Source organism: Pyrus communis, chromosome 2 (assembly GCF_963583255.1).
Source record: "Pyrus communis chromosome 2, drPyrComm1.1, whole genome shotgun sequence".
Classification (NCBI taxonomy): Eukaryota; Viridiplantae; Streptophyta; class Magnoliopsida; order Rosales; family Rosaceae; genus Pyrus; species Pyrus communis.
This window is the reverse complement of record NC_084804.1, coordinates 15,516,850-15,542,605: the sequence shown is the minus strand read 5'-3', so window position 1 is coordinate 15,542,605 and position 25,756 is coordinate 15,516,850. Positions and strand designations below refer to the sequence as shown.

General features: G+C 38.6%; 2 protein-coding genes across 6 annotated transcripts; one reads left to right on the top strand and one right to left on the bottom strand.

Moving 5' to 3' along the window:
• Nucleotides 1-10,620: 10,620 nt before the first annotated feature.
• LOC137722081 (actin cytoskeleton-regulatory complex protein PAN1-like) lies at nucleotides 10,621-25,428 on the top strand. Of its 5 annotated transcripts, none has more exons than XM_068461071.1 (13): nucleotides 10,630-11,014; nucleotides 11,669-12,938; nucleotides 13,572-13,790; nucleotides 13,892-14,124; nucleotides 14,521-14,595; nucleotides 15,714-15,773; nucleotides 15,861-15,959; nucleotides 16,348-16,419; nucleotides 16,498-16,612; nucleotides 17,024-17,092; nucleotides 17,302-17,647; nucleotides 17,730-17,859; nucleotides 18,912-19,918. In XM_068461071.1, the coding sequence occupies exons 1-13, from the start codon at nucleotides 10,865-10,867 to the stop codon at nucleotides 19,614-19,616; spliced, it is 3,543 nt and encodes a 1,180-aa protein (XP_068317172.1). In that variant the 5' UTR covers nucleotides 10,630-10,864; the 3' UTR covers nucleotides 19,617-19,918. The 5 variants fall into 5 exon arrangements, with proteins under 5 accessions (XP_068317180.1, XP_068317172.1, XP_068317176.1 ...); XM_068461068.1 differs by having other exon boundaries at nucleotides 10,632-11,014; nucleotides 15,702-15,773; XM_068461079.1 differs by lacking the exons at nucleotides 17,730-17,859; nucleotides 18,912-19,918 and adding an exon at nucleotides 25,179-25,428 and having other exon boundaries at nucleotides 10,621-11,014; nucleotides 15,702-15,773.
• On the bottom strand, nucleotides 20,034-24,336 carry LOC137722102 (disease resistance protein RUN1-like). Its single transcript, XM_068461087.1, has 5 exons — nucleotides 23,749-24,336; nucleotides 23,210-23,287; nucleotides 21,556-22,651; nucleotides 20,853-21,128; nucleotides 20,034-20,759 (listed from the first exon to the last, which is right to left on the bottom strand). Exons 1-5 carry the CDS (start codon nucleotides 24,264-24,266, stop codon nucleotides 20,265-20,267), a joined length of 2,463 nt encoding a protein of 820 aa, XP_068317188.1. The 5' UTR covers nucleotides 24,267-24,336; the 3' UTR covers nucleotides 20,034-20,264.
• Nucleotides 25,429-25,756: the final 328 nt, after the last annotated feature.

Sequence of the window (25,756 nt, the reverse complement as noted above, 5' to 3'; positions counted from 1 at the left end):
AATAGAGTTTAAGGACTAAAATCAATTTTTAGTCTTGTATAAGCACTTTTCTAAAATTCATCTTATTTAGGAATTAAAATCTAATTTTCTATATTTATTATTGCCATTTTCTTTTTGAATAAATTATATTATCTACATTAAGGGAGACGAGTGGGCTTAGCATCACAATACGCTAGCAATAATGTGGTTCAAATTCATTTTTGATGAGAATAGAATTTAAGATTTCTCACTTATAAGTGAAAAAATATCATTACAGCGTAGTGCTAATCGACTATTATTTAAAAATATTAGTAACTCTTATTTAATTAAACAAAATGACAGTGAATATTGAGTTGTCTAAGGGCTGGTTTGGTATTGATGTGCTTTGAAAAAAAACTGCTTTCAGTTATGTTGTGAGAATAAGCAGCTGTAAAATAAAGCAGCAGAGTGTTTGATAAACTTTTTTGTAAAAGTGTTTTTGAAAAAAAAAAAAAAAAACAGTATTATAATGACACACCCCGATCGAGATCAGGGCATGCTGGTCGTCACGTGGAAGTGACGTAACCATGTGCACAGTGCGGAAGCTAATAAAATAATAATATAAATAGTACGAATAAATAAAAACTAGCTTTACACAAAGTAATAACAACAAGTGCAAACATAAGTGCGACGCTAGGTTTATAGTATAAAAGCCTAAAGCAGTCCAGAAGAAAACGACATAACAAAAGTACACTTGAAGGTGGTCCTACACTGGTGATCGTCTGTCAGATATGCCGGGGAAATCCTCAGGGAAACCACCAAACGTGCTAGCCAACTAGAACCTGTATGGGCGCAAAACAAAGGCGTGAGTGGGCAAAACAAAGCTTTTCGAAAACCATTTAATAAATAAGTTCTAACCCCTCGCGCATAAAACCTGTATACTTCCCAGAAAATAGAATATATATATATACATATAAGTCATGCTCAAGAATATGCTATGCCAAAACCTCAAAGTAAAATGCAAGTGCTCAGGTAATAACGCATCAATATCATATAATCTGTCAGCCAGAGTCACCTAACGCGACCTGTACGACTGAATCTAGAGCTCAAATCTCAATCTCACTAACTAGACCTGCACACGAGTCGGAACCACCTAAAGTGGTATGTACGACAGGCCTGGGTGTAACATATATATACGCTCAAGTGCTACGATCACGTGAAGGCTGTGCGAATAATCGCGGGTCACCTACAAGTCGGAACCACCTAGAGTGGTCTATACGACAGGAATGTGATCACGTGAAGGCTGTGCGAATAATCGCGGGTCACCTACGAGTCGGAACCACCTAGAGTGGTCTATACGAAAGGATTGTGCACCTAACTTGGATCCAAGCTGAGCGTGTGGTGCGGGAGGTGAACATCACGTGAATGACTGTGCCCAACTATGGGCGGGAGCACTAACACCGGGGGTGCAGGTTATGAGCTCTCTACGCATCTCAAATCACTACTGAATGTAAACATAAATCACAACTCACCTGGCACTTACCTGTGCGTCCGCAGCACCAAACATACATATATATCAACCATTAACAATGCATAAACAACGGCAAAACTATAGGCATGGCATATAAACGAATAAACGTTCTAAATCAATTTCTGGGAAAAGTATAAGTATATAGGTATATACGGAAAACCAAAAGCCCACTCACTGGTAAGTGGAAGGGTCATAACCCCCTGCCGTGAGTGACCACGCTCGTCCTCGGGATAGGATTCACCTATATGCGAAACAACTATAAAAACGTTAATTTTAAAGCACATAACCAAACTCAAGAAATAACTTCTCATACAATGCTCAAATGGGGTGTATGAATACACCAACGTGATCTACTCAACCTCAGGATCATCCCCATATTTTTAGAAAAAAATTTCACCGCCGCACGCGCCGGCCACGCGCAGGCACGTGTCTGGCACGCTGACGGCGTCAGTTAACGCCGTCAGGAATATTCCATTAACTTTAACGGATTCCGTCAACGGCGTTAGGAACATTCCGTCCAAACTGATGGAATATTCCGTCGTCTTCTCTGGCGAGGCTCCGGCGCAGGAAAATCGGGAAAACTTCAAATCGTCTTATCTTCTTCGTTTTTCAACCAAATTTCACACAATTGGTACCAAAATGAAGCTTACAACGAGAGGAACAAAATCATACCACTTTCAAGTGCTAAAATCCACGAAATCTCACCTGGAAAATACCCCCAACTCCGGCCAACCTCGAAACTCGTGATCCCGACGTCCAAAACCTTCAAACGAACCACCCCGAGCCTCTTAAGGACCTCACCAAGCTTCCTACAAGCTTGAAATTCCCAAAAACATAAGAATTTACGTGTGCATGAACAGTATAAAAAATCAGGTATCCCGAGTTCGACGTGAAAACGAAGGTATCCTTACCTGAAATGGGTATGGTTAGACTCCAATGGACGTCACGAGCATGAATATGTACTTTGTTTCTTCGATCTGTGAAGATTTCATGGGTTTTGGGTGTGTGTCCGTACGTTTGGATGGAAAATGGGAAGGCAAATGGCACGAGACAAGGAAAGGGTGAATGTGTGTGTGTGTGTGAGGGAATGTGTGGTCCACCATCAGCCAACAACCAACCAAAAACAACCACACAACGTAAAGAAATCGCACTAAGGGAAAAATCGTCTTTTCACGCGTACGTTTTAAAATTTTCAGAACGGGCTGTCACATATAATGTTTGATAAACTTTTATGTAAAACAGATGTAAAAAAAAAACTGGTTTTTCAAAGTTGGGTTTTGCAGCTTTGTGTTTTTGGCTTTTTTTACCTAAAATTGTGAAAAAAAAAGCTGAAGATGAATGTTTATCAAACATAAAAAAAGTTCCCAGCTTTTTTTGATAGCCATTTTTTTTCAAAATCACCTCAGAACCAAATTAGGGCTAATTACAACACACAAAATGTGACATCCCACATCATCCAGGGGTGTGATCCTTATATGTATTCTCATCCTTACCTAGCACGAGGCCTTTTGGGAGCTCACTGGCTTCAGAGTTCATCAGAACTCCGAAGTTAAGCGAGAAGGGGGCTTGAGCAATCCCATGATGGGTGACCCACTGGGAAGTTGTTCGTGAGTTCCCAAAAATAAAACTGTGAGGGAATGGTAAGCCCAAAGCGGACAATATCGTGCTACGGTGGTGGAGCGGGCTATGGGAAGTGATCCGCCCCGGGCCGGGATGTGACAAATTGGTATCAGAGCCAATCCCTGGCCGGAAATGTGTTGACGAGGACGTCGGGCCCCTAAGGGGGGTGGATTGTGACATCTCACATCACCCAGGGGTGTGATCCTTATATATATTCTCATCCTTACCTAGCACGAGGCCTTTTGGGAGCTCACTCGCTTCAGAGTTCATCAGAACTCCGAAGTTAAACGAGAAGGGGGCTTGAGCAATCCCATGATGGGTGACCCACTGGGAAGTTGTTCGTGAGTTCCCAAAAATAAAACCGTGAGGGAATGGTAAGCCCAAAGCGGACAATATCGTGCTACGGTGGTGGAGCAGGCCATAGGAAGTGATCTGCCCCGGGCCAGGATGTGACAATTTGCTATCAGAGCCTAACCCTGGTCGTGATGTGCCGACGAGGACGTCGGGCCCCTAAGAGGGGTGGATTGTGACATCCCACATCGCCCAGGGAAGTGATCCTTAAATGTATATTCTCATCCCTACCTAGCACGAGCCCTTTTGGGAGCTCATTGGTTTCGGGTTCCGTAGGAACTCCGAAGTTAAGCGAGAAGGGGGTTAGAGCAATCCCATGATGGGTGACCCACTGGGAAGTTGCTCGTGAGTTCCCAAAAACAAAACCGTGAGGGAATGGTAAGCCCAAAGCGGACAATATCGTGCTACGGTGGTGGAGCGGGCCCGGGAAGTGATCCGCCCCGGGCCGGGATGTGACACAAAATATTTCAGTAAATTTTCCAAAAAGTATGAAAATTACATCCCAAGTTGACCCAAAATTATGTTCCTTGTTGTGATCAAAACGCAAGTTTTGTCATGGAATTGGAGACAGATCAGCTTAAAATTTATTAATTTTGACCTCTTTTCTGAAATAATTGGGAGGGCAAAAGGGCCTACAAAGTGACGCTTAGAAAATGCAAAGATCTACCTTTTAAATTGTTGAGTTTCTATAAATATCTACAGAACCTCTGAAAATATCTAGTGGAAAACTTCAAGTTTTCTGTAACTAGTGACTACTGCAGTTGCATTTAATGGGAGCGATCAACTATTTGTCCCAGTCCTTCATTATTTCTTTGATTATTATAAACTCAACATTTATTGGAACACAGGAGCAGAAGAGAAAGAGGAGTTGTGTTATTTTATGTTTATATGAACATATGTTAAGACAGTGATATCCTAAACTAATTATACGACGTTAAATTTGGTCATGATATGTTTGAGCACTATCAAAAAAACTTAGCCGTCCCACTTTTTGAAGTTTGATTTTTATGACATTTATACCTTTGGAAAAAAAATTTATGACCTTATCTATGAAAAAGAGTTCAACGTTCACCATTTTTCCTCTATCCTTTTAAATCCTATTATTATCGTGTATAATCTTCAATTAACCTAGGAGTTGTATTAATCTTTAACCTTGTATTTAGGATTGATTCGATTGACAATTCTTTGACACAAGCTTGTTACATTAACCAATAATTAACTTGTGAAGAATTACTAATTTTTATAGCTTATTGTTTGCGATGATAATATTAGGATGAATTATCTTAGATTGTCCAACATTAGCAAATTCTATTTTATAAATCCGTGTTAGCTTCGTACCGTGTTTTGTCAAAATTTATCATCCTCCAACACCAACGGTTCAACACGATCGTGTTGTGTCTCATTGCGATGAGGATTGAGGATGATGAAAATTGAAAGAGCTCTGGCACCCCTTCATCAAATTTCACTTTTATCGTAATGTTCTCGTTGCTTTCTGCATGCCTGGCCACATACTCAACTTTAAGAATAATGTTAGGGAGATCAATTTTTAAAATTAAATATACAAATAATCTGATGTATCACTAATAAAATAAGCATATTAATAAATACTTAAAGGGACACTTTGGATGCGGTCTCTATGTGACAGCCCGTTTCGAAAATTTTAAAACATACGTGTGAAAAGACGATTTTGCCCCTAGTGTGATTTTCGTTGTGTGGTTGTTTTTGGGTTTTTGTTGGCATGTTTTGGGCCACACACACACTCTCCCACACCCCACACCCTTTTCCCTTGCCCTGCACCCTGTCCCGAGCTCCCTTTCCCTCTCATTTCCATCCATTTCGTACGGACACACTTCAAAACCACCCAAATCTTCACAGATCGAAGAAACAAAGTACATATCCATGCTCGTGAGGTCCATTGGAGTCCAACCATACCAATTTCAGGAAGCTTGGTGAGGTCCTTAGGAGGCTCGGGGTGGTTCGTTTGAAGGTTTTGGGCGTCAGGATCACGAGTTTTGAGGTTGGTCGGAGTTGGGGGTATTTTCCAGGCGAGATTTCATGGATTTTAGCACTTGAAAGTGGTATGATCTTGTTCCTCTTGTTGTAAGCTTCAGTTTGGTACCAATTTTGTGAAATTTGGTTGAAAAATGAAGAAGATAGGACGATTTGAATTTTTCCCGATTTTCCGGCGCCGGTGACGGCATCGGAGCCTCGCCGGAGACGACGGATCGTAGCACTTGAGCGTGCTAGGCAAGTGCCTGCGCGTGGCTGGTGCGTGTGGGCGTGCCTTGGCCGGCACGCGGGGGCGCGTGCGACGGTGAAAAATTATTTTAAAAATATGGGGATGTTCCTGAGGTTGAGTAGATCACGTTGGTGTATTCATACACCCCATTTGAGCATTGTATGAGAAGTTATTTCTTAAGTTTGGTTATGTGCTTTAAAATTAACGTTTTTATAGTTGTTTCGTATATAGGTGAATCCTATCACAAGGACGAGCATGGTCACTCGAGGCAGGGGGGTTACGACCCTTCCACTTACCAGTGAGTGGGCTTTTGGTTTTCCGTATATACCTATATATTTATACTTTTCCCAGAAATTGATTTAGAACGTTTATTCGTTTATATGCCATGCCTATAGTTGCCGTTGTTTATGCATTGTTAATTGTGTGTGTCTATATATATATATGTATATGTATATATATGTATATGTATGTTTGGTGCTGCGGACGCACAGGTAAGTGCCAGGTGAGTTGTGATTTATGTTTACATTCAATAGTGATTTGAGATGCATAGAGAGCTCATAACCTGCACCCCCAGTGTTAGTGCTCCCGCCCAGAGTTGGGCACAGTCCTTCACGTGATGTTCACCTCCCGCACCATACGCTCAGCTTGGATCCAAGTTAGGTGCACAGTCCTGTCGTACAGACCACTTTAGGTGGTTCCGACTTGTAGGTGACCCGCGATTATTCGCACAGCCTTCACGTTATCGTAGCACTTGAGCGTATATATATGTTACACCCAGACCTGTCGTACATACCACTTTAGGTGGTTCCGACTTGTGTGCAGGTCTAGTTACTGAGATTGAGATTTGAGCTCTAGATTCAGCCGTACAGGTCACGTTAGGTGACTCCGGCTGACATATTATATGATATTGATGCGATATTACCTGAGCACTTGCATTTTACTTTGAGGTTTTGGCATAGCATATTCCTGAGCATGACTTATATATATATATATACTCTATTTTCTGGGAAGTATACAGGTTTTACGGCGAAGGGTTAGAACTTATTTATTAAATGGTTTTCGAAAAACTTTGTTTTTGCCCACTCACGCTTTTGTTTTGCGCCCCTCCAGGTTCTAATTGGCTAGCACGTTTGGTGGTTTCCCTGAGGATTTTCCCCAGCATATCTGACAGACGATCACCAGCGTAGGACCACCTTCGGGTGTACTTTTGTTGCGTCGTTTTCTCCTGGACTGCTTTAGACTTTATGCTCTGAACTTAGCGTCGCACTTACGCTTGCACTTGTTGTTATTATTTTATGTAAGACTAGTTTTTATTTATTCGTACTATTTACATTATTATTTTATTAGCTTCCGCACTGTGCACATGGTTACGTCACTTCCACGTGACGGCCAGCATGCCCTGATCTCGATCGGGGTGTGTTACCCTAACTATCAATGTTCTTTGACTAAAACTTTTGTGATTTTTAGTTTTTTATCGAAGTCCGTAACATTAATGTAATAATGTATTTCTATGTAGGTTATTTTATTGTTAAACTAAAAATAAAATTTGTAGTTATTTATAATAATGAGATTCTAGATAAAAACTCATAATTTATGGGATTAAAAATATTAAAGATAAATTATACTCTCCAATGTATTATGTGCATACATGGGTACGTTCATAAAAAACTAACCAAAATATGGGTGCATTTTTCAAAAACACAAAAAAGAAGAAGATATTAGGCTTAATAATTATTAAGCATTTCTTCTCTTAAACTTGACATGAATACATTCTTAAATCAACAAAATAGAATGTACCCATGTAAGTTTAAAAAATGGATTAGAGAAAATATTGAATGAATTTTATATGAAAAATGGATACGTTTTATATTAAAAAAGGGTACATTTTTCATATAACAAATTGGTATATTTAAGAATGGGTACATATCATTCTTTTACAAAAATTTAATGGGTACAAACTTATTCTGATTTTATTTTTTATATTTTGGAAATGTTTGAATTGAAATTAATTAGGAGTTTAATAAGGGTGTGAGTATTAAATGTCACATCCCCGCCCGGGCCCCCACCACATCTCAGACTCAACTCTACCGTAGCACGATATTATCAGTTTTGGGCCCCTACCACACCCTCACGGTTTTGTTTTTGGGAACTCACATGAGAACTTCCTAGTGGGTCACCTATCTTGGGAATGCTCTCGCCCCAAACTTGCTTAACTTCAGAGTTCCTACGGAACTTTAAGCCAGTGAGCTCCCAAAATGCCTCGTACTAGGTAAAGGTGGGAATATACATATAAGACTTAGATGATCCACTTCTCTGAGCGATGTAGGATGTTACAATCCACCCTCTTTAGGGGCCCGACGTCCTCGTTAGCACACTACGGCCAGGGTTAGGCTCTAATACCAAATTGTCAAATCCCGACCCGGGCCCCCACCATATCCCCGACTCGACTCCACCATAGCACGATATTGTCCTCTTTAGGCCCCGACCACGCCCTCACGGTTTTGTTTTTGGGAACTCACACAAGAACTTCCTAGTGGGTCACCCATCCTGAGAATGCTCTCGCCCTAAACTCACTGAACTTCGGAGTTCCTACGAAACTCGAAGCCAGTGAGCTCCCAAAAGACCTCGTGCTAGGTAAAGATGAGAATATACATATAAGTCTTAGATGATCCACTCCCCTGGACGATGTGGGATGTTACAGTAAAACTCTAAATCAATTACTAATTTTTATTATAAAAATTATGCAACTTACTTGTAATTCATTAATATATTAATGCTAGGGACTTTGATCAAAATCTAAAAACTAATAAGGTCTTAATCAATGAACATTAGAAACTAAGGACCGGATACAAATTTTTCTGTACTTAAATAATATTCTAATCATCAATAACTACGTCATATAATTTACAAAATATGATTTAAAAGATAATCTCCATAGCATTACCCCAACTTCATATGGTACAAAATGGAAATTTGGTGTTGTCTTTGTCTTTGATGCTCTCAAGAGAAATGCAGCCATGTGGCACACCAAAATGGACAGACATGGATCCTCTCCGGATCCAATTGTCTTAATTCTCGGGATCAATGAGTCCGGACTATTGAAATTTGATCCAACGGCTACAAACAGGGGCCCACTCTAAAAGTTATAATAACTTTAACCATTGGATCAAATTTCAATGGACCAGATTCATTGATCCCTAAAATTAGGACAATTGGATCCGGAGAGGATCCATGTCCAAAATGGACAACATGATGCTTAGGTGTCATTCTGTCATTTGTGCAGCCAAAAACAAAAGAATAAGACAAGGAAAGGGGGTCCGTCGAATCCCTTCCACCTGAGCCAATTGAGTAAAAAATTCGAACCTTTAAAATTTGATCCAACGGTTACAAACAGAGAGTCTCATTAAAAGTTATAATAATTTTAACCATTGAATCAAATTTCAAGGATTTGAATTTTTTCCTCAATTGGCTCAGACGAAAGGGATCCAGAGAACATCATTTCCTAAGGACAACGATAGGCGTGTGAGATGTCTAGTGTCGTTTGGTTGTAAAAGGAAAACTATATGTCTTTTGTGTCGTTTGTGTCGTGACATGACAAGATATGTGCCATGATGGACATTGTCACGTTGTCGTTTGCTTCTAATTCTGATTTGAACTCAATGCTTTGAGAGGCCTAGGCAATTGGGCTTTTATTAGCTAAAAGTAAGGCCCCTTTTGAAAGATAAAAACCCTTGTGGCCCATCGTTTGATGGCTAATTCATTATTGAACACTTGATAGCTAGTTTGGTACTGCTATGTTTTAAAAAAAAAAAAAATTATTTTTGTTATGCCATAAGAATAAGAAGATGTGAAATAAAACAGTAAGGTGTTTGGTTAATTATAGTTATAAAAGTGTTTTTAGCAAAAAAACGAAAAACCTATGTTATAGTGTTTGGTAAATTTTATGTAAAATAGACGTGACTGTTTAAAATGAACCAAAAAATATATAATACTAGACGTGCTATTGATTTATAGTGTTTGGTAAATCTCCTAACTAAGTAAACATTTTGTATTAGCTTACATATATGATATATCAAAGGGAACTTGATGTATCAGAAATATTTGGTTCTTTATAATTACTCTAAGTAGGAAATTTTAATAGTTTGATGAACGTATGTATTGAATTTTTTCATTCGTGCTTAACGATGGGAAAGTAAGGCTACAAAGTAGTCCAATAACCAAGTCTTTGTGAAAACTTCCTTCTGTTGAAGATGAAGAGATTTAGGGAGAGATACGACGAAATGGGAAGGAGATTTTTAGTTTTTGGTATTAAATGGTTGATATTAATGCGTGGAATGAAATATTTTATTGAAAATAATAACATTAAAAAAAAAAAAAAACCTGAACTAGACTAATTGCGATTTAGTTCGGATTAGTCCAAAATTGTAGTATTTTAGTATATAAAACCTAAAGCAAACAACTTGAACTAGCGTAATTTAACATGTTTCAATGGTCCGTGCAACTTTTGTTTTGTTTTACCCTTTACTCTCACTAATGTATGTGGGAAATGATCTTCGCATTTTATTTTACCCCGTTGCACTCCTTTTCTTTTTTACATTTAAAAAGAAAAAAAAAAGTGAAAACGCTGATAATGTGTCATCGATGTTGTTATGACTAGGCAATATGGTAGCTACACAGATGATGAGAAAGCCAATTTGCTTTGGATTTTTGACCCAAAAAAATATGTCCCATGGAAAATGAAAATGACATCTCCTCCAAGATACGAAGCAGCTTGGAAAATGGTCTTCCCAACAAGGCCGTCATCGGATCTAATCATCAACCTTTATATGTGTTTTGAGGAATTTTCATTGGTAATACTTAATGGGCCGGGCTCATTAGAATCAGTGGCAGTTTTGAAATATCACAACAATACAGTACCATTTTTGTCACAAAAAATGAAAAGGAAAAATCGATTAACGCGACCGTCTTTTTACCTCAAACTATTGGCATCTCTCAGCGTCTCCGTCGTCTTCTTATTTTCCTCCTAATCGGAGAAGAATACGTCGTCGTTTTCTAAGGCTTCGGAGTCTTGGTCCTCCGAATTCGTGGTTTTCTGATTCTTCCCGGCGCTCCTCACGATTGATTCCATGGTCTGACCTTCCGCGAATCGCAATCTGACTGTGGCGATGGCGTCGGCTCAGAACCAATCTGCGAATGTGGATCTCTTCGATGCGTATTTCCGACGAGCAGACTTGGACCGCGATGGCCGGATTAGTGGCAATGAAGCCGTAGCTTTCTTCCAGGGCGCCGGTCTCGCCAAACAGGTCCTTGCGCAGGTACTCTCTCTCTCTCTCTCTCTCTCTCTCTCTATATATATATATATTTGTATATGCTTGTGTGTGTGTATATATATATGTATGATTGGATGTGTATTGGAGTGTGTATGATTATATTTGTTTAATTATAGTGGTTGATCGGGATTTGATGCTGGTGGAAATGTGTTCCAAATCAGATTGATTTTGAATTTTTAGTCCAATTGTAGTTGAAGTGGTTAATGTCATCTCGGGATGTCATAATTCTCTGATATAAATGCGGAATTGAAGTCCAAATGGTAGAACATAAGTAGATGAAGGGTTTATACTACAGTAGTGAGGTAGAGAGTTTTTAGAAATGTGTTATATGACACAGGGATTGACCAGGGATTGTTTATTACATTACAATAATGTAGTAGTGAAAATCTGCAGCATAAGATGACTACAGAACAGTTAGGATTGTAGCATACAAGGGAAATGTTCTTGGGTCATGATCATATCGACAAATAGGTTCTTGAAGCTGTATATTTGTTTTGCTGAAGGATTTTCCGTATAAAATGATAACCGGGGGCATAATATGTTAAATATTGATTATATTAATGCACTTTCTCATTATCGTTTCGTAACAGAAGTTTGGATCTGTTCTAATTTATATTGGTTGCTTATGTTTATTGGCAGATATGGGCACATGCAGACCAGAGGCAGACTGGATTCCTTGGTCAGGCAGAGTTTTACAATGCCCTTAGACTTGTCACTGTGGCACAAAGTAAGAGAGAACTTACGCCAGAAATGGTGAAGGCAGCATTATATGGCCCAGCTGCAGCTAAAATACCTGCACCCAAGATAAATCTTGCAGCGACTCCTGCCCCTCAGTTCAATTCTGCTGCAGCAGCACCTGCCACTCAGGGTGGTCCTGTTACTCCGACGTCCTCGCAAAATCTTGGGTTTAGGGGACCGCAAGTACCACCTCAGTATAGTTCTTTTGGAGCAGCACCTGCCACTCAGGGTGGTGCTGTCACTCCAACATCCTCCCAAGATTTTGAGTTCAGGGGACCACAAATACGATCTCAGTTTAATTCTGCTCCAACAGCGACTCAGGGCGGTCCTGTTACTCCAACATCTTCCCAGAATCTTGGGTTCAGGGGATTACCTCCAAGTGTGAATGTGAACCAGCAAAATTTCATTTCTCAAGATGGAAGGTCAATTAGGCCTCCAGTGCCTCCATCTAGTTCTGATTCCCAACCCACACAGGGTGTTGCTGGCCCAGGCTTTCCCAGTGGAGGTTCAGTGGGTGGTCCTCAACCACAAAATTCAAGCATGTCGAATGATTGGGTTGGTGGAAGGGCAAGTGGATCAATGTCCGGGATACCCTTGCAGGTTGTAAACAAAGGGATCACTCCTTCTGCAACACAAGATGTATTTGGGCAGGCAACATCAGGACCAACAGCTTCCCTACCACCTAGGCCACAGGCAGGTTCTGGGATCAGACCACCAGGACCACCGACTAAGGATTCCAAACCATCAAATATATCTGGGAATGGCTTTGCTCCCGACTCATCTATTGGAGTCGATGTGTTTTCTGCAACCCCATCTCAACCAAAGCAGAATTTTCCTCTTGTCAGTGTACCCTTCTCATCAACCATTGTGCCAGTATCTGCTGGGACCCAGTCTTCAGCTAGCCCAAGTACACAGGTTGGTGGGCAGCCTCAGCCGGCCCAATCATTTGCAAAAGCAAACAACCAGGTCTCAGCTCAGACTAGTGCTACTGGAGTTTCACGTGGAGCTGGGAACTCTGCTTCTAGTCAGTCCCATTTGTCATGGCCTAGGATGACTCAAACTGATGTTCAAAAGTACACCAATATTTTTGTGAAAGTTGACACAGATAGAGATGGGAAAATCACTGGTGAACAAGCCCGCGACCTATTCCTGAAATGGGGACTACCAAGAGGTAGTATTATTTTCTTTGAATTCATCTTTTAGCTTGCGTTTTACAGGCACAGGTGCCATGTGGTTATTGAAGCTCTTTTCTTTTGTTTGTTTCTCTTCTGTGTTAGCTTGTAACTAAAATGATGCATTTTTGCAAAACATGTACTATCCCTATCCTGTAGTTAAAGTTGTTTATGTTTCCTCTTCCGGGTGGTGGATTGGCAATGTTTAGTTGGTGACATTTAGCTTGAATTCCTGAACATAAAAGGCTAGATCAAGCATCTTTTAGCTTGCATCTCATCAACCGTTGTGATCTGTTTGTATATTGATGTAAAACTTACTTGATGCCATAGATATTTTGGTAGATATAAAATTATATTTGGAAATCGGAGTAATTTTTTTCTGGACAATTGACATACAAAATCCATAAATACTACCTATCATGCCACATTATCTTGAAAGAGAATGTCGTTATTGCATGTGAAATTTCAGGGTGTGTTAAAACTCATATGGTGCACTTCTTTAAGCTGATAGTGCAGGCGTGGACACTGTCCATAGTTACAGTTATGCGCCTATATAGTATGACCACAAACATAACTTTTGGAAGCTATAAGTTCCCCTACTCTTAACTTTATGCTCTGTTTACATCTGTCAGAGGTTTTAAAGCAGGTGTGGGATTTATCCGATCAGGATAACGATAGCATGCTTTCTGTCAGGGAGTTTTGTGTTGCGCTATATTTGATGGAGCGGTTTAGGGAGGGACGCCCTCTTCCAGCAGTGCTACCAAGCAATGTTATGTTTGATTTATCCAATATTTTTCAACCTGCAAATAATTACTCCAATGCTGGCAATATAGCCTGGAGACCTGCATCTGGTATTCATCCATAAAACAAATCACTTTTTTTTTTCTTTGTTTTTTTGAAACCATACGTCTTTCTTTGATGGAGAATAGTTTCTTATTTTTCACTTTCAAAGGCTTTCAACAACAGCAACTGATGCCTGGTCCTGGTGCTCGGCACATGGCACCTCCAGCTGGAGGAAGGCCACCGAAGCCAATTGCTCCTTCTCATGCTGTGGAAAGGCAGCAGGCCAATCAGCAGAAACCCAGAGTACCAGAATTGGAGAAACATCTTGTAAATCAACTGAGTACGGAGGAGGTTAACTCGTTGAATTCAAAGTTCAAAGAAGCAACCGAAGCTGATAAAAAGGTACTTAGAACTTTAATGTTTCCCCAATTTTTTCAGCTTCAGCAGCAAAGTGATGTGTGCATGTTACATTCTGATAAATGTCAAATCATAACAAATATCCCAAAGACTTGGAATTCTTGTGATTGTGAGTTTTACTTTGCTCTTAATATTGCTCATTTCCATGGGAAAGATTTTGATCAAGTTTAAGAAGCAGGGAGGCTTTTAAGGGTTTTGAAGTTCATGATCAGTTCTTTGATATTAGTAATTTTAATGATTGGCATTCCACATTTTTTTAGTGCATGGCATTCATTATACTTTCTTTTTAATACAGCATTTATTATACTTTATTGCTGTTTTGTTCCATGTTCAGCTTGTTTTTTCTCAACCTTTTGATGCGATTCCATTTGTTCTTTGCAGGTAGAAGAACTGGAGAAAGAAATTTTGGATGCTAGAGAGAAAATTGAATACTTCCGGGTCAAAATGCAGGAACTTGTGAGTATCTCGTGTTCTTTTCTGCCCTTTCTTTCTTGTATGCCATTGGTTGTGCATATTGAACATTCTACAGTAGTTTTAATTTTTGCGTTTGAATATAATTGTTCTCGATTGATAGATTTTTGGATGTCCTAATCCTTTTTTGTTTTTAAATAATCTGCAGACTTCTTAGTATTTGATCTTTGCAGTGGTTTAAGATGCTTTTTTGAACAATTGGATGTTTGTGGTCTGAATTAGTATTGAGTCTTGAATTGACAAGTACTCTTGAGAGAAGGTGCAGATCACGTGTTTTATCATTGTCCTCTAGCTTTATATGTGTGGCTGAGATTGTGTAGGGAAGGAAATGTGAGCTGGGTAATTCCTGCAGGGTACATATGTAGTTTGGTGGTGATATGAAGGCTTTTGTGAGGGTGCAGTATGCCAGCAATTTATTGAGGGTTTCTTGGTTTGAGAGAAACACGAGGGTTTTTGAAAACTATATATTTGGGTGAGGAGTAGTTATGGAATAAAGTTAGATTTTGTTCACCACGTTGGCTCAGTATTTTCTCAATTTCATGATCTATATTTCTTAGCCATGTTCTTTGATTGGAAAGATGCTGTTTTTGGATATTCTATGTTGAAGGTCCTGTATGTAGGAAGAAATTGTATTGTTCATGTAGTCTAGTTTTCATTGTTGTCCGTTAGCCGAAGAGATTGCACTGTTTGAATAAAATTGTGTTGAGGAGCTTTGGTAGGCAATTAAAGCATTCCTTTGTATTCACCACAATGGTGATGAAATAAAGATCCAAATTTGGTTGAACGGGGAACTGGGGGTTGGGAATATTTTATCATATGTGTAAATTAAGACCACATTCTTACAAGATAATTTTATCTTCCTTTAGGCTCGGAATATTTTAGAAGGCATTTGACTCAAAAATGTAATAATTTTTTATCTAGCTACTAGCCTAAGGAAATGATGTTTTTAACTTTCAGTTTTTGAATGCTGATTCTACATAATTGTGAATGCTGGTGCTTTATTTTAAGTCTCACATATATAGGGTGTGGTGTTGAAACTATGATGTATACCTTTTTATATTTGTTGTAATATATTTTCTTATTGGTATAAGGTTTTGTACAAGAGCAGATGTGACAATCGCCTCAATGAGATCACAGAAAGGGCATCTGCTGATAGACGTGAGGTATGCTGTTGGATACTTGAGACTAAGCACATATTTGCATTAATCTTTACCTACTGTCTTGGCTTAATGAATACTACATGAATCTAGGCTGAGTCCCTGGCTAAGAAATATGAAGAGAAATACAAACAAGCTGGAGATGTAGCTTCCAAGTTGACTATTGAAGAAGCCACGTTTCGTGATTTACAGGTACCCTTCACCACATATAAATTTGTGGACAATTAGTGACCCCATGTAGTGTATTTACTTTTGCTCATTCGAAGATCAAGGTGTTAAAGGCTTGCTGTTTGTTTTGTTAGATCTGAGTCATAATTGCCTGTACATGTGATGTGAGTTGGTGTGCTTTTATTTTTTATGAGATAAGTGCCAATCAAAATTAAAAAACAAGTATGAGTAGGACGTTTTACTTTTTGGAGAAACAAAGAGAATTGTTTTATGGTTTTTGGGCTTGTTGGGATAGATAGCTGATGACAGAGAAAGTAGTGTGGGAAAATAGAATCAGTTGAATGGTCATACCCCTACAAGTGTATTCTTTTTATTATCACTGGACTGATTATCTTATGTGATTTATTTGCAGGAGAAGAAAATGGAGCTATACAGGGCAATTGTCAAGATGGAGCAAGAAGGTGATGGTGATGGCATGCTTCAGGTACCTTTGCACAACCTTGCTGTTTAAAAAATATCTTTGCTCAACTTGTCTAAGATCATTTCCAACTGAAATTTTCAGGATCGTGTTGATTGCATCCAATTAGATCTTGATGGGGTTGTGAAAACTCTCAATGAGCGCTGCAAGAACTACGGATTACGCGGAAAGCCTACAACATTAACTGAGCTTCCCTTTGGTAAGTTGATCTCTTAGCTAATTTCTTGGGAATCTAAGAATACTATATATAATGATAAGGGTACTTACATTAGCTTATTCTTTATCAAACTATCTGATGGATTGTACATAGAACACACTGTTTTTGGATATACTTTTGATTTGGGTAGTCAAATAATTTCAATTTATTAATAGCATTGCCTTTCTAGAAGCCGAAAGTCATTCTGTTGCTAAATTATCAATATCCTACACAGAAGCCCTTATTTTCACTATTGTAATTTTTCCTAATCACTCTGGTTTGTTTGATTATCAATATTCGTATTCTACGTAGCTTTCATGAATGTGTCATTTTCTTTTTTGTTATTGTTCACTGCTGCGGTATTTGTACTACGTTGCATTTTATAATCTGAAAATTTATTTTATTTTCATATAGGCTGGCAACCTGGCATCCAAGAAGAAGCTGCTGACTGGGATGAGGATTGGGATAAATTTGAAGACGAAGGTATTGCCAAAAATGAGTTATTATAGGTCCAGTATTGTCTCTGAGATAATGAATTTCTTGTGGCACTTAAGATTCCTTTTACCTTTCACCTTGTGGTAAATGGATCATATTGCCCGCTTTTTGTAGTTTTTGTCGTCTGGTTGTGGTTTGCCAACCTGTTTAGGAGTTTTAACTATTCGAGGTGATTGATTCAGAAGTTTAATTGTCAGGATTCACTTGTGTCAAGGAGCTCACTCTTGATGTGTCAAATGTCTTGGCACCTCCAAAACAGAAATCATCATCAGTTCAGAAAGAAAAAGCTCCCCAAGTTGAGAGTCCAACAACTGCTTCTTCACTTAAAGTTGATGTTAAGTCTGAAAAGCCTCAAAGTACAGATGTGAGGGTTGTTGAAAATGGAGCAGCATATGATAAAAATGAGGACGAGTCAGCAAAAAGTGCTCCGAACAGTCCATTTGCCAGCAGTACTGTTGGAAGCCCATCTAGAGAATTTTCAGATTCTAACTACGGAAAGACAACAGATGCAGATGCCTCACCCCGTAATAAGGAATCTCAAAGGTATAGTTCTCGATCTGTAGTTTTCTACATATTTCACCCTGATTGGTGCAAAGTTGTTGATATTCTAAACTTTCATGCTCAGTCATGATCATGCGGGTGCTGGGTCTATGTTTTCTGGTGACAAAGGTTCCGATGAACCAGCATGGGGGACATTTGACAATAATGATGACGTTGACTCGGTGTGGGGTTTCAATGCAGTTAGTACCACCAAGGTAAGCCGATATTGTACATTCAGTAATTATTTATTTTTATTTTTATTTTTGTATTTATTTGTATTTTAGAGTGCATTCAGTATTTATTTATTAGAACTCAATTGTTTGACCTTGTGTTTATGCTGACTGGATATTGCTTCATGATTGCTGTTAATACCACTTAGTTGTTTGTGGTGGTGACCACTTATCCTTGTTTTAAGAGTTTGCCTTAAGTGTCCTAATGCTTGCTGAGTTGTTTAGTTATTAAAGATGGTTCTGGGAATTGTAACATTATTTGAATAGTTTCTATCTTCACCATTCTGATGGTTTCATCATGCAATCAGTTAGTAGTATGGGTCTTTCAACCAAGTATGGCGAAACTGACTTTCCTGATTTTAGTTTTGGTTCACTGTAGATATAAAAAGAAGGGGTTGCGGGATTGTTCTTGGTGCAATTAATTGCACATTGAAGGGGACTCTGATTTAAGCCTTAGGTCTTGGTTAATCTTAGTCAAGATCTTTTTTGTGTTGACAACTTGACATTGACAAGAGATGGTGCCATATTGCGCACACTTTTCGAATATTGACGGTTTCCAGGTTAACAATGTATTAATCATTGTTAAAAATAGTGACTGGAAAAAAGAAAGGAAAACTAATGAAAAAGGTTTGAAAACTTTGAGTTTTAACGATAAGGACAAAATAAAGGGTAAAGTGAATAGTACCAAGTTTGATTTTTTTTGTGTAAAAATTTGGTTTTTCATTAAAGTGAACAGTACCACGGGCTTTTCTTTAAAACTCCCTAAAAAAGAAAGTTAAGTTTCAAGTTAAAAAACTAGCATTCATTGTCATGTTAGAAACACTTCTTGTTAACATTTTGTAGCCGATGGAAAGTTTCCATTATTTTGCACCTTCCAAGTAGGCATGGATTCTAGGTTCCAGTGAATCCGCTTTCTTTTCTAATAGCATGTCGGTTATGTAGCACTTTCAAGCTTTTTGTTTTTGTGGTTTTATATTTGTTGTTATTGCTGGCATGCTGGATTGTGCTGTAACTGCTCGTAATCGTGTCTGATTTAGGATATGGATCAGGAGAGTAACAAGGATCACTACTTTTCTGGCCCTGGGGAGTTTGGCCTCAACCCTATCAGGACTGGGTCATCACAAGGAGGTGGCTTTTCCCAGAAGAGCCGCCCTTTTACTTTCGACGATTCTGTTCCTAGCACACCACTCTCAGCCTTCAATTCAGGGTATTCACCGCCAAGGTACAAGGATAGCTCAGAACCTTCATTTGACACCTTTTCTAGGTTTGATTCGTTCAAAAGCACGCAAGATACTGGATTTTTTCCTCAACCAGAAACACTCGGAAGATTTGATTCTATGCGCAGCAGTAGAGATTTTGATCATGGTAATGGTTTTCCAACATTTGATGACATCCCAGACCCGTTTGGCTCTTCGGTGCCATTTAGGTCATCGCTGGAAAGTCAAACTCCAAGAAGAGACTCAGACCCCTTCGGATCTTCAGGTCCATTTCGGACGTCACTGGAGAGTCAAACTCCAAGAAGAGAATCAGATTTTTTTGGGTCTTCAGCAGCGCCATTTAGGACATCATTTGACAGTCAAACTTCAAGAGGAGACTCGGACGCATTTGGATCCTCTCCGTTTAGGACATCATTCGACAGTCAAACTCCAAGAAGAGACTCGGACCCATTTGGGTCTTCAGGGCCTTTCCGAACGTCATTGGAGACCCCGAGAAAAGACTCTGATCATTGGAGTGCATTTTAGTCAGGTGGTTGCTCTGCTTCGTTTTTGTGTCTGCTATTTGCCGTTCCAAGCCTTTCTATCGTGAGTGTTACGGGCCGTGGCCATGTTTTATGCTTGAAATCACTGTGCTTGTAATGTCTTTTGTATTTCATTTGTTTGTGTATGTATCTTGCTTTGTCTTCATTCGTTTTCCTTTAGCTTATAAGTTTTCTCTGTAATTTTGGAATGTTCCTAGTCCTATTGAAGCGAAGACCCCAATAGTTTTATCGCTGTTACAAATTTGATGATTGTATTATTAAACTGGGGCTGTGCCTTCCCTTTTTTTTTTTCGGTTGGCCTTAATTTGCTGTAATTTTTTACCCTCCTTAATAAAATTTGTTCTCCTGATCTTTCTTTTGTTCAAACAAGAACACTGTTTTGCCGGTGTTAGTCCAATCGGCCCTAGGCCTGTTGTGTTAATTGATGTCCACGTCTATGATACAAAGGCGAATTTCAAGATGCCGTTGGACTTGATTAAAGATGAGAAATATGATATTACACACTTTGTCCACAACATTGCGCTTTATAATGTAAAAACAATACTTAAATGGTAAGAGCCTTGCCTATTTGCCAGTCTTATTTCTTTAACTTGCCACTCTCTTCAGCGCCGTGCAGCCTTCAGCTTCAACATTACATTAAGATTGAAGCTGCTTGATTGAACTTGCCATTCTTCTCAAGGCGATAGCAGTCTCTTATATCCAAGTAAGAAATGTTTTCGTTAGACCACACTGATTCAGGCAACTCCTCTATACCACTGAAATGTAAATCCAAGTATTCAATATTTCCTGGCATCTCTGGAAGATACTTGAGATTCATGCAGCATGCAAGATCAAGATGAGTAAGCTTGTGGAGATGTTGTGATTCAGGCAACTCCTTTATACCAGCGTAATGTAAATCCAAGTATTTAATATTTCTTGGCATCTTTGGAAGATACTTGAGACTGGTGCAGAATCTAAGATGAAGATGAGTAAGCTTGTCAAGATGTTGAAAACACCCAGGAATTTCAACCAAACTTTCACAGCCAGAGAGATTTATGTTCACAATGTTTAGACTCCCAGAGAGATTTGGAACTTCAGTTAGATTTGTAGAGTCATGCAGATCAATCACTTGTAAGTTCACAAGTCTCTGTATCAAGAGTAAATAGAAATATAAAGAATTAATATAATTTCTACACTTGATTTTATACAAGAATTAAAATAGGCATATAATATAATATACCTTCTCTTCTTTCCAAAGCTTCTTAACTTTGCTATTGGGCATATGAAGCTCAACTAGATTTTCCGGAGAAAAATTTGACGGCAAATATTCCAATGGATATCCCCACCACTCAAGATAACGAAGAGAATTGGGAAGGTCTATAGAAGCGTTGAATTTGTAGCCACCATACACAACTAGCAATCTCAGGTTAGACATCACTTTGAAGTCTACACGTTTCAATGGTAGCTCTGCAATGTTATACGAAGTAAGGAATATGGCTTCAACATTTGAAGTTTCCTGACAATAAGAAGAAAGTTTAAATGTGAATATATGTACGTGTTTTCAACATGTTAAAATGTAATGTGCACTTGGAAAAGGAATTCTACAACGTTACGTAATAATTTAGTATTTGCGATTGTAATGATGTACAAGTGTCTAAAATATCCAACATAATTGTATCCTCCTCTACTTGTCTTAAAAAACAAACGTTTGTTCATATTCCAAAGACTTCCTAACACAATAAAAATTCAATCAAATTAATTTTTTTTAAAATTTTTACTTTTTACAAATCTGATTTCTTTTTATAAATGCAAAAACACTACTCTTACCATCTAATTATATCGTCAATTGTACCGTCACTATTAATCTCTAATAAAGATGAGACTCGTATGTGTTTTTACTACAAAAAGAAGAGAAAAAAAAATTGAGTGCATTTGACTCTTACCGTGTTACTTTTCAATACATGATAAACATCCTCATCGTTGAACAACCTACTCCGCTTACCGGAATCTTCAATGCATTGTTCTTGAACAATTGTCCTTCCCATTTCTTCAAGCAGATCATGCATCTCGATGGTTTCCCGTTCCCATCTTGAACCAATTGATATGAAAGACATATCAATGAGAATTCTAATTCCGACCGTCGCATAGAATCCACGAACATCTAACAATTGTTTTACCTCATCCACACCATGCCCTTTATGAAAACATGCTATATCCAAAAATATCTCCTTCTCATTTCTTCCCAATCCATCATAACTTAATCTCAACACTCTCTGGATATTTTCATTGGGAAATTGTTTCAATTTGTCCAATTCATCTTCCAAGTCTTCTTTGCTCTTGCAATTTAGGAATGAGGATCCAAGAAGTATAAGAGCTAAAGGAATGCCTCCGGCATAATGCATCGCCTTTTCTGCCAACCCCTTATAATCTATTATACGAGAATTCTTGAAAGCACGCGAACAAAAGAGCTGAAGAGCGTCATCCGGTTTTAATCTCCCAACCTCGTAGATTTTATCCTCTTCAACAGTTTGCCTAAGTGTGCCTCTATTTCTACTTGTGATAATGATTCTACTTCCATTGCCAAACCGAAGACGATTGCCAACTAAACCTTCCATTTGCATTGAATCACTCACATCATCAAGAACAATAAGGACGTTTGTACGGCTAAGCCTATCTCGAACAAAAGTTGATCCTATGGATAGACCTTCTTCCTTTAATATTTGACTGAGAAGTGTATTTTGCAAGTGTTGTAGCCCATCTTTTTGTTCTCTCTCCCTAACATTTCTAAGAAAACAACATGCTTCGAATTTAGAAGAGAGTTTGTTAAACACGGCTTCAGCAAGGGTGGTCTTGCCCATACCACCCATTCCCCAAATACCAACATTGATGCAAGCATCCTGTGAATGAATGTCTAATAGCGATTCAATTTGCTCGATGCGGCTTTCAATTCCAACTAGGCCCTGTAAATCGCATGATGATTCATGACACAATTGGGTCAAAATATCCTCTACAACTTTCTTAACCAAATCAGCATCCGTCCTGGCATATATATGTATAATTATGTAGGAAAGTAATAGTTAGTCTTAAATCTATATACCTTACAAAATCTTAGCACAAACAAAATCGACACAAGTTAAAAGAAAATTTAAAATTTTATACAAGTTAAAGAATTCGTTAGTTACCCATAATTTTTTGAATCAAAGCCAGATGTATTTCCTGCATTTGTCAAAGCATCCCTCCACTTGCGCACCTTGCCGATACTATTCTCGAAACGTTATTCACAGTTAACTTGGGGCATTGTCATTCATGGTTTATAAGAAGAATAACTGAAAATCGATTTGTATGCATATGATTCATGTGTGGAGAAGAATCCTTAAGCTACCATTTCATCCATATTTCATTCACAACTTAATTTACTTGCTGCCATTTAATTTTGTTTTCATTAAATTCGTCCAAAATCCTAAACTAACTAAGTATGTAGGAAAGTAATAGTTAGTCTTAAATCTATGTACCTTACAAAATCTTAGCACAAATAAAATCGACACAAGTTTAAAGAAAATTTAAAACTTTATACAAGTTAAAGAATTAGTTAGTTACCCATAATTTTTTGAATCAAAGCCAGATGTATTTGCTGCATTTGTCAAAGCATCCCTCCACTTGCGCACCTTGCCGATACTGTTCTCAAAACGTTGTTCACAGTTAATTTGGGACATTATCATTCATGGTTTATAAGAAGAATAAATGGAAATCGATTTGTATGTATATGATTCATGTGTGGAGAAGAATCATTTAACTATCATTTCATCCATATTTCATTCACAACTTAATTTGCTTGCTACCATTTAATTTTGTTTTCATTAAATTCGTCCAAAATCTCCCCCCCCCCATTGTTTTTATGTTTGTTTAACTTAGTTTTCAGTTTTATAAGTTTAATTTGTGTTGATTAGTATTCCTTCTAATCTCCGGAATAAAACGATTCCTATTTAATCGTACTACGATTGCATAATTTATAGGATTTAATTTGTGTGTTAGTTTCTACCACATCATATACCTTACAAAATCTTAGCACAAATAAAATCGACACAAGTTAAAAGAAAATTTAAAATTTTATACAAGTTAAAGAATTAGTTAGTTACCCAGAATTTTTTGAATCAAAGCCAGATGTATTTGCTGCATTTGTCAAAGCATCCATCCACTTGCGCACCTTGCCGATACTGTTCTCGAAACCTTGTTCAAGTGGATCAAGTGCATAACTCCCCCGTTGTTTTCGTACATCCGATGGAAGGGTGTCGTAAAAAATTGGTATAACCAACTGGCCATGTTTTTCTTTGCATTCTAGGATATGCACAAGCTCATCCAAACACCACGGGGAAGAAGCGTAGTTTTTTGAGAAAATGATCACCGAAAGCCGTGATTTTTCGATTGCTTTGAGAAGGGCTGGTGCGATTTCATCTCCTCTCTTAAGCTTGTCATCAACGTAGGTTGTGATTTTTTTCTCAAGTAAGGCAGCGTGAAGATGGCTGGTAAAAGTACGGCGGGTGTCCTCACCTCTGAAACTAATGAACACATCGTACTTTTTTGTAACAGCAGCATCAGCAGGAGCAGCAGCGGATGAAGAAGAAGAAGAAGAAGAAGAAGAAGAAGCCATATTCATAACCTCTAGTTTTCAGATCCAGGGAGTTGTTGCAGAGAGAATACTTGTTAATTGGGGAGAGAGAGAGAGAGAGAGAGAGAGAGAGAAACTAGTTTAGAAATAAGGATACAAAAGAAAAATAAAACCTTTTCCGCATTTGAGAAGGAAGTCCGGAGCACGGGAGTGAGGGATGGGGCCCTCCCATTACGCGCTTTGCGTACTCGGTTTTGAATTTTCCCGGTTAGTTCGTTAGGGACCAAAGTGTTTCAAGAAATTTTCATGCCTGGTTACGAGAAAAGCAAGTGGTGAATCATTTTTATGGTTAGATTATTATAGGTCCAGTCTTCCAGCATTGTCCCTGAGATAGCACTTGGATTCCTTTTACGTTTTCACCTTGTGGTAAAAGGAACATATTGCCTGCTTTTTGTAGTTTTTGTTGTCTGGTTGTGGTTTGCCAACCTGTTTAGGAGTTTTAACTATTCGAGGTGACTGATTCAGAAGTTTAATTGTTAGGATTCACTTTTGTCAAGGAGCTCAGTCTTGATGTGTCAAATGTCTTGGCATCTCCAAAGCAGAAATCATCATCAGTTCAGAATGAAAGGGCTCCCCCAGTTGAGAGTCCAATAACTGCTTCTTCACCTAAAGATGATTTTATGTCAGAAAAGCCTCAGAGTGCGGATGCCAAGGTTTTTGAAAATGGAGCAACATATGATAAAAATGAGGACGAGTCAGCAAAAAGTGCTCCGAACAGTCCATTTGCCAGGAGTACTGTTGGAAGCCCATCTAGAGAATTTTCATTCTAACTATGGAATGACAACAGACGCAGCGTAATAAGGAATCTCAAAGGTATAGTTCTAGATCTGTAGTTTTCTACATATTTAAGATCACCCTGATACCTGCAAAATTGTTGATTTTCTAAACTTTCATGCGCAGTGATGATCATGCGGGTGCTGGGTCTATGTTTTCTGGTGACAAAGGTTCCGATGAACCAGCATGGGGGACATTTGACGCTAATGATGACGTTGACTCGGTGTGGAGCTTCAATGCAGTTAATACCACCAAGGTAAGCCGATATTGTACACTCAGTTTTTTTTTTTTTTTTGGTATTTTAGAGTGCGTTCAGTATTTATTTATTAGAATCAATTCTTTGACCTTGTGTTTATGCTGACCGGATCTTGTTCCATGATTGCTGTTAATACCACCTAGTTGTTTGTGGTGGTTACCACAATCCTTGTTTTAAGAGTTGCCTCAAGTGTTCTAATGCTTGCTGAGTTGTTTAGATATTAAAGATGGTTCTGGGAATTTTAACATTATTTGAATGGTTTCTATCTTCACCACTCTGATGGTTTCATCATGTAAATCAGTTATTAGTACGGGTCTTTCAACCAAGTATGGCGAAACCGAGTTTCCTGATTTCAGTCTTGGTTCACTGCGGATATAAAAAGAATGGGTTGCGGGCTTGTTCTTGGTGCAATTAATTGCACATAGAAGGGGACTCTGATTTAAGCCTT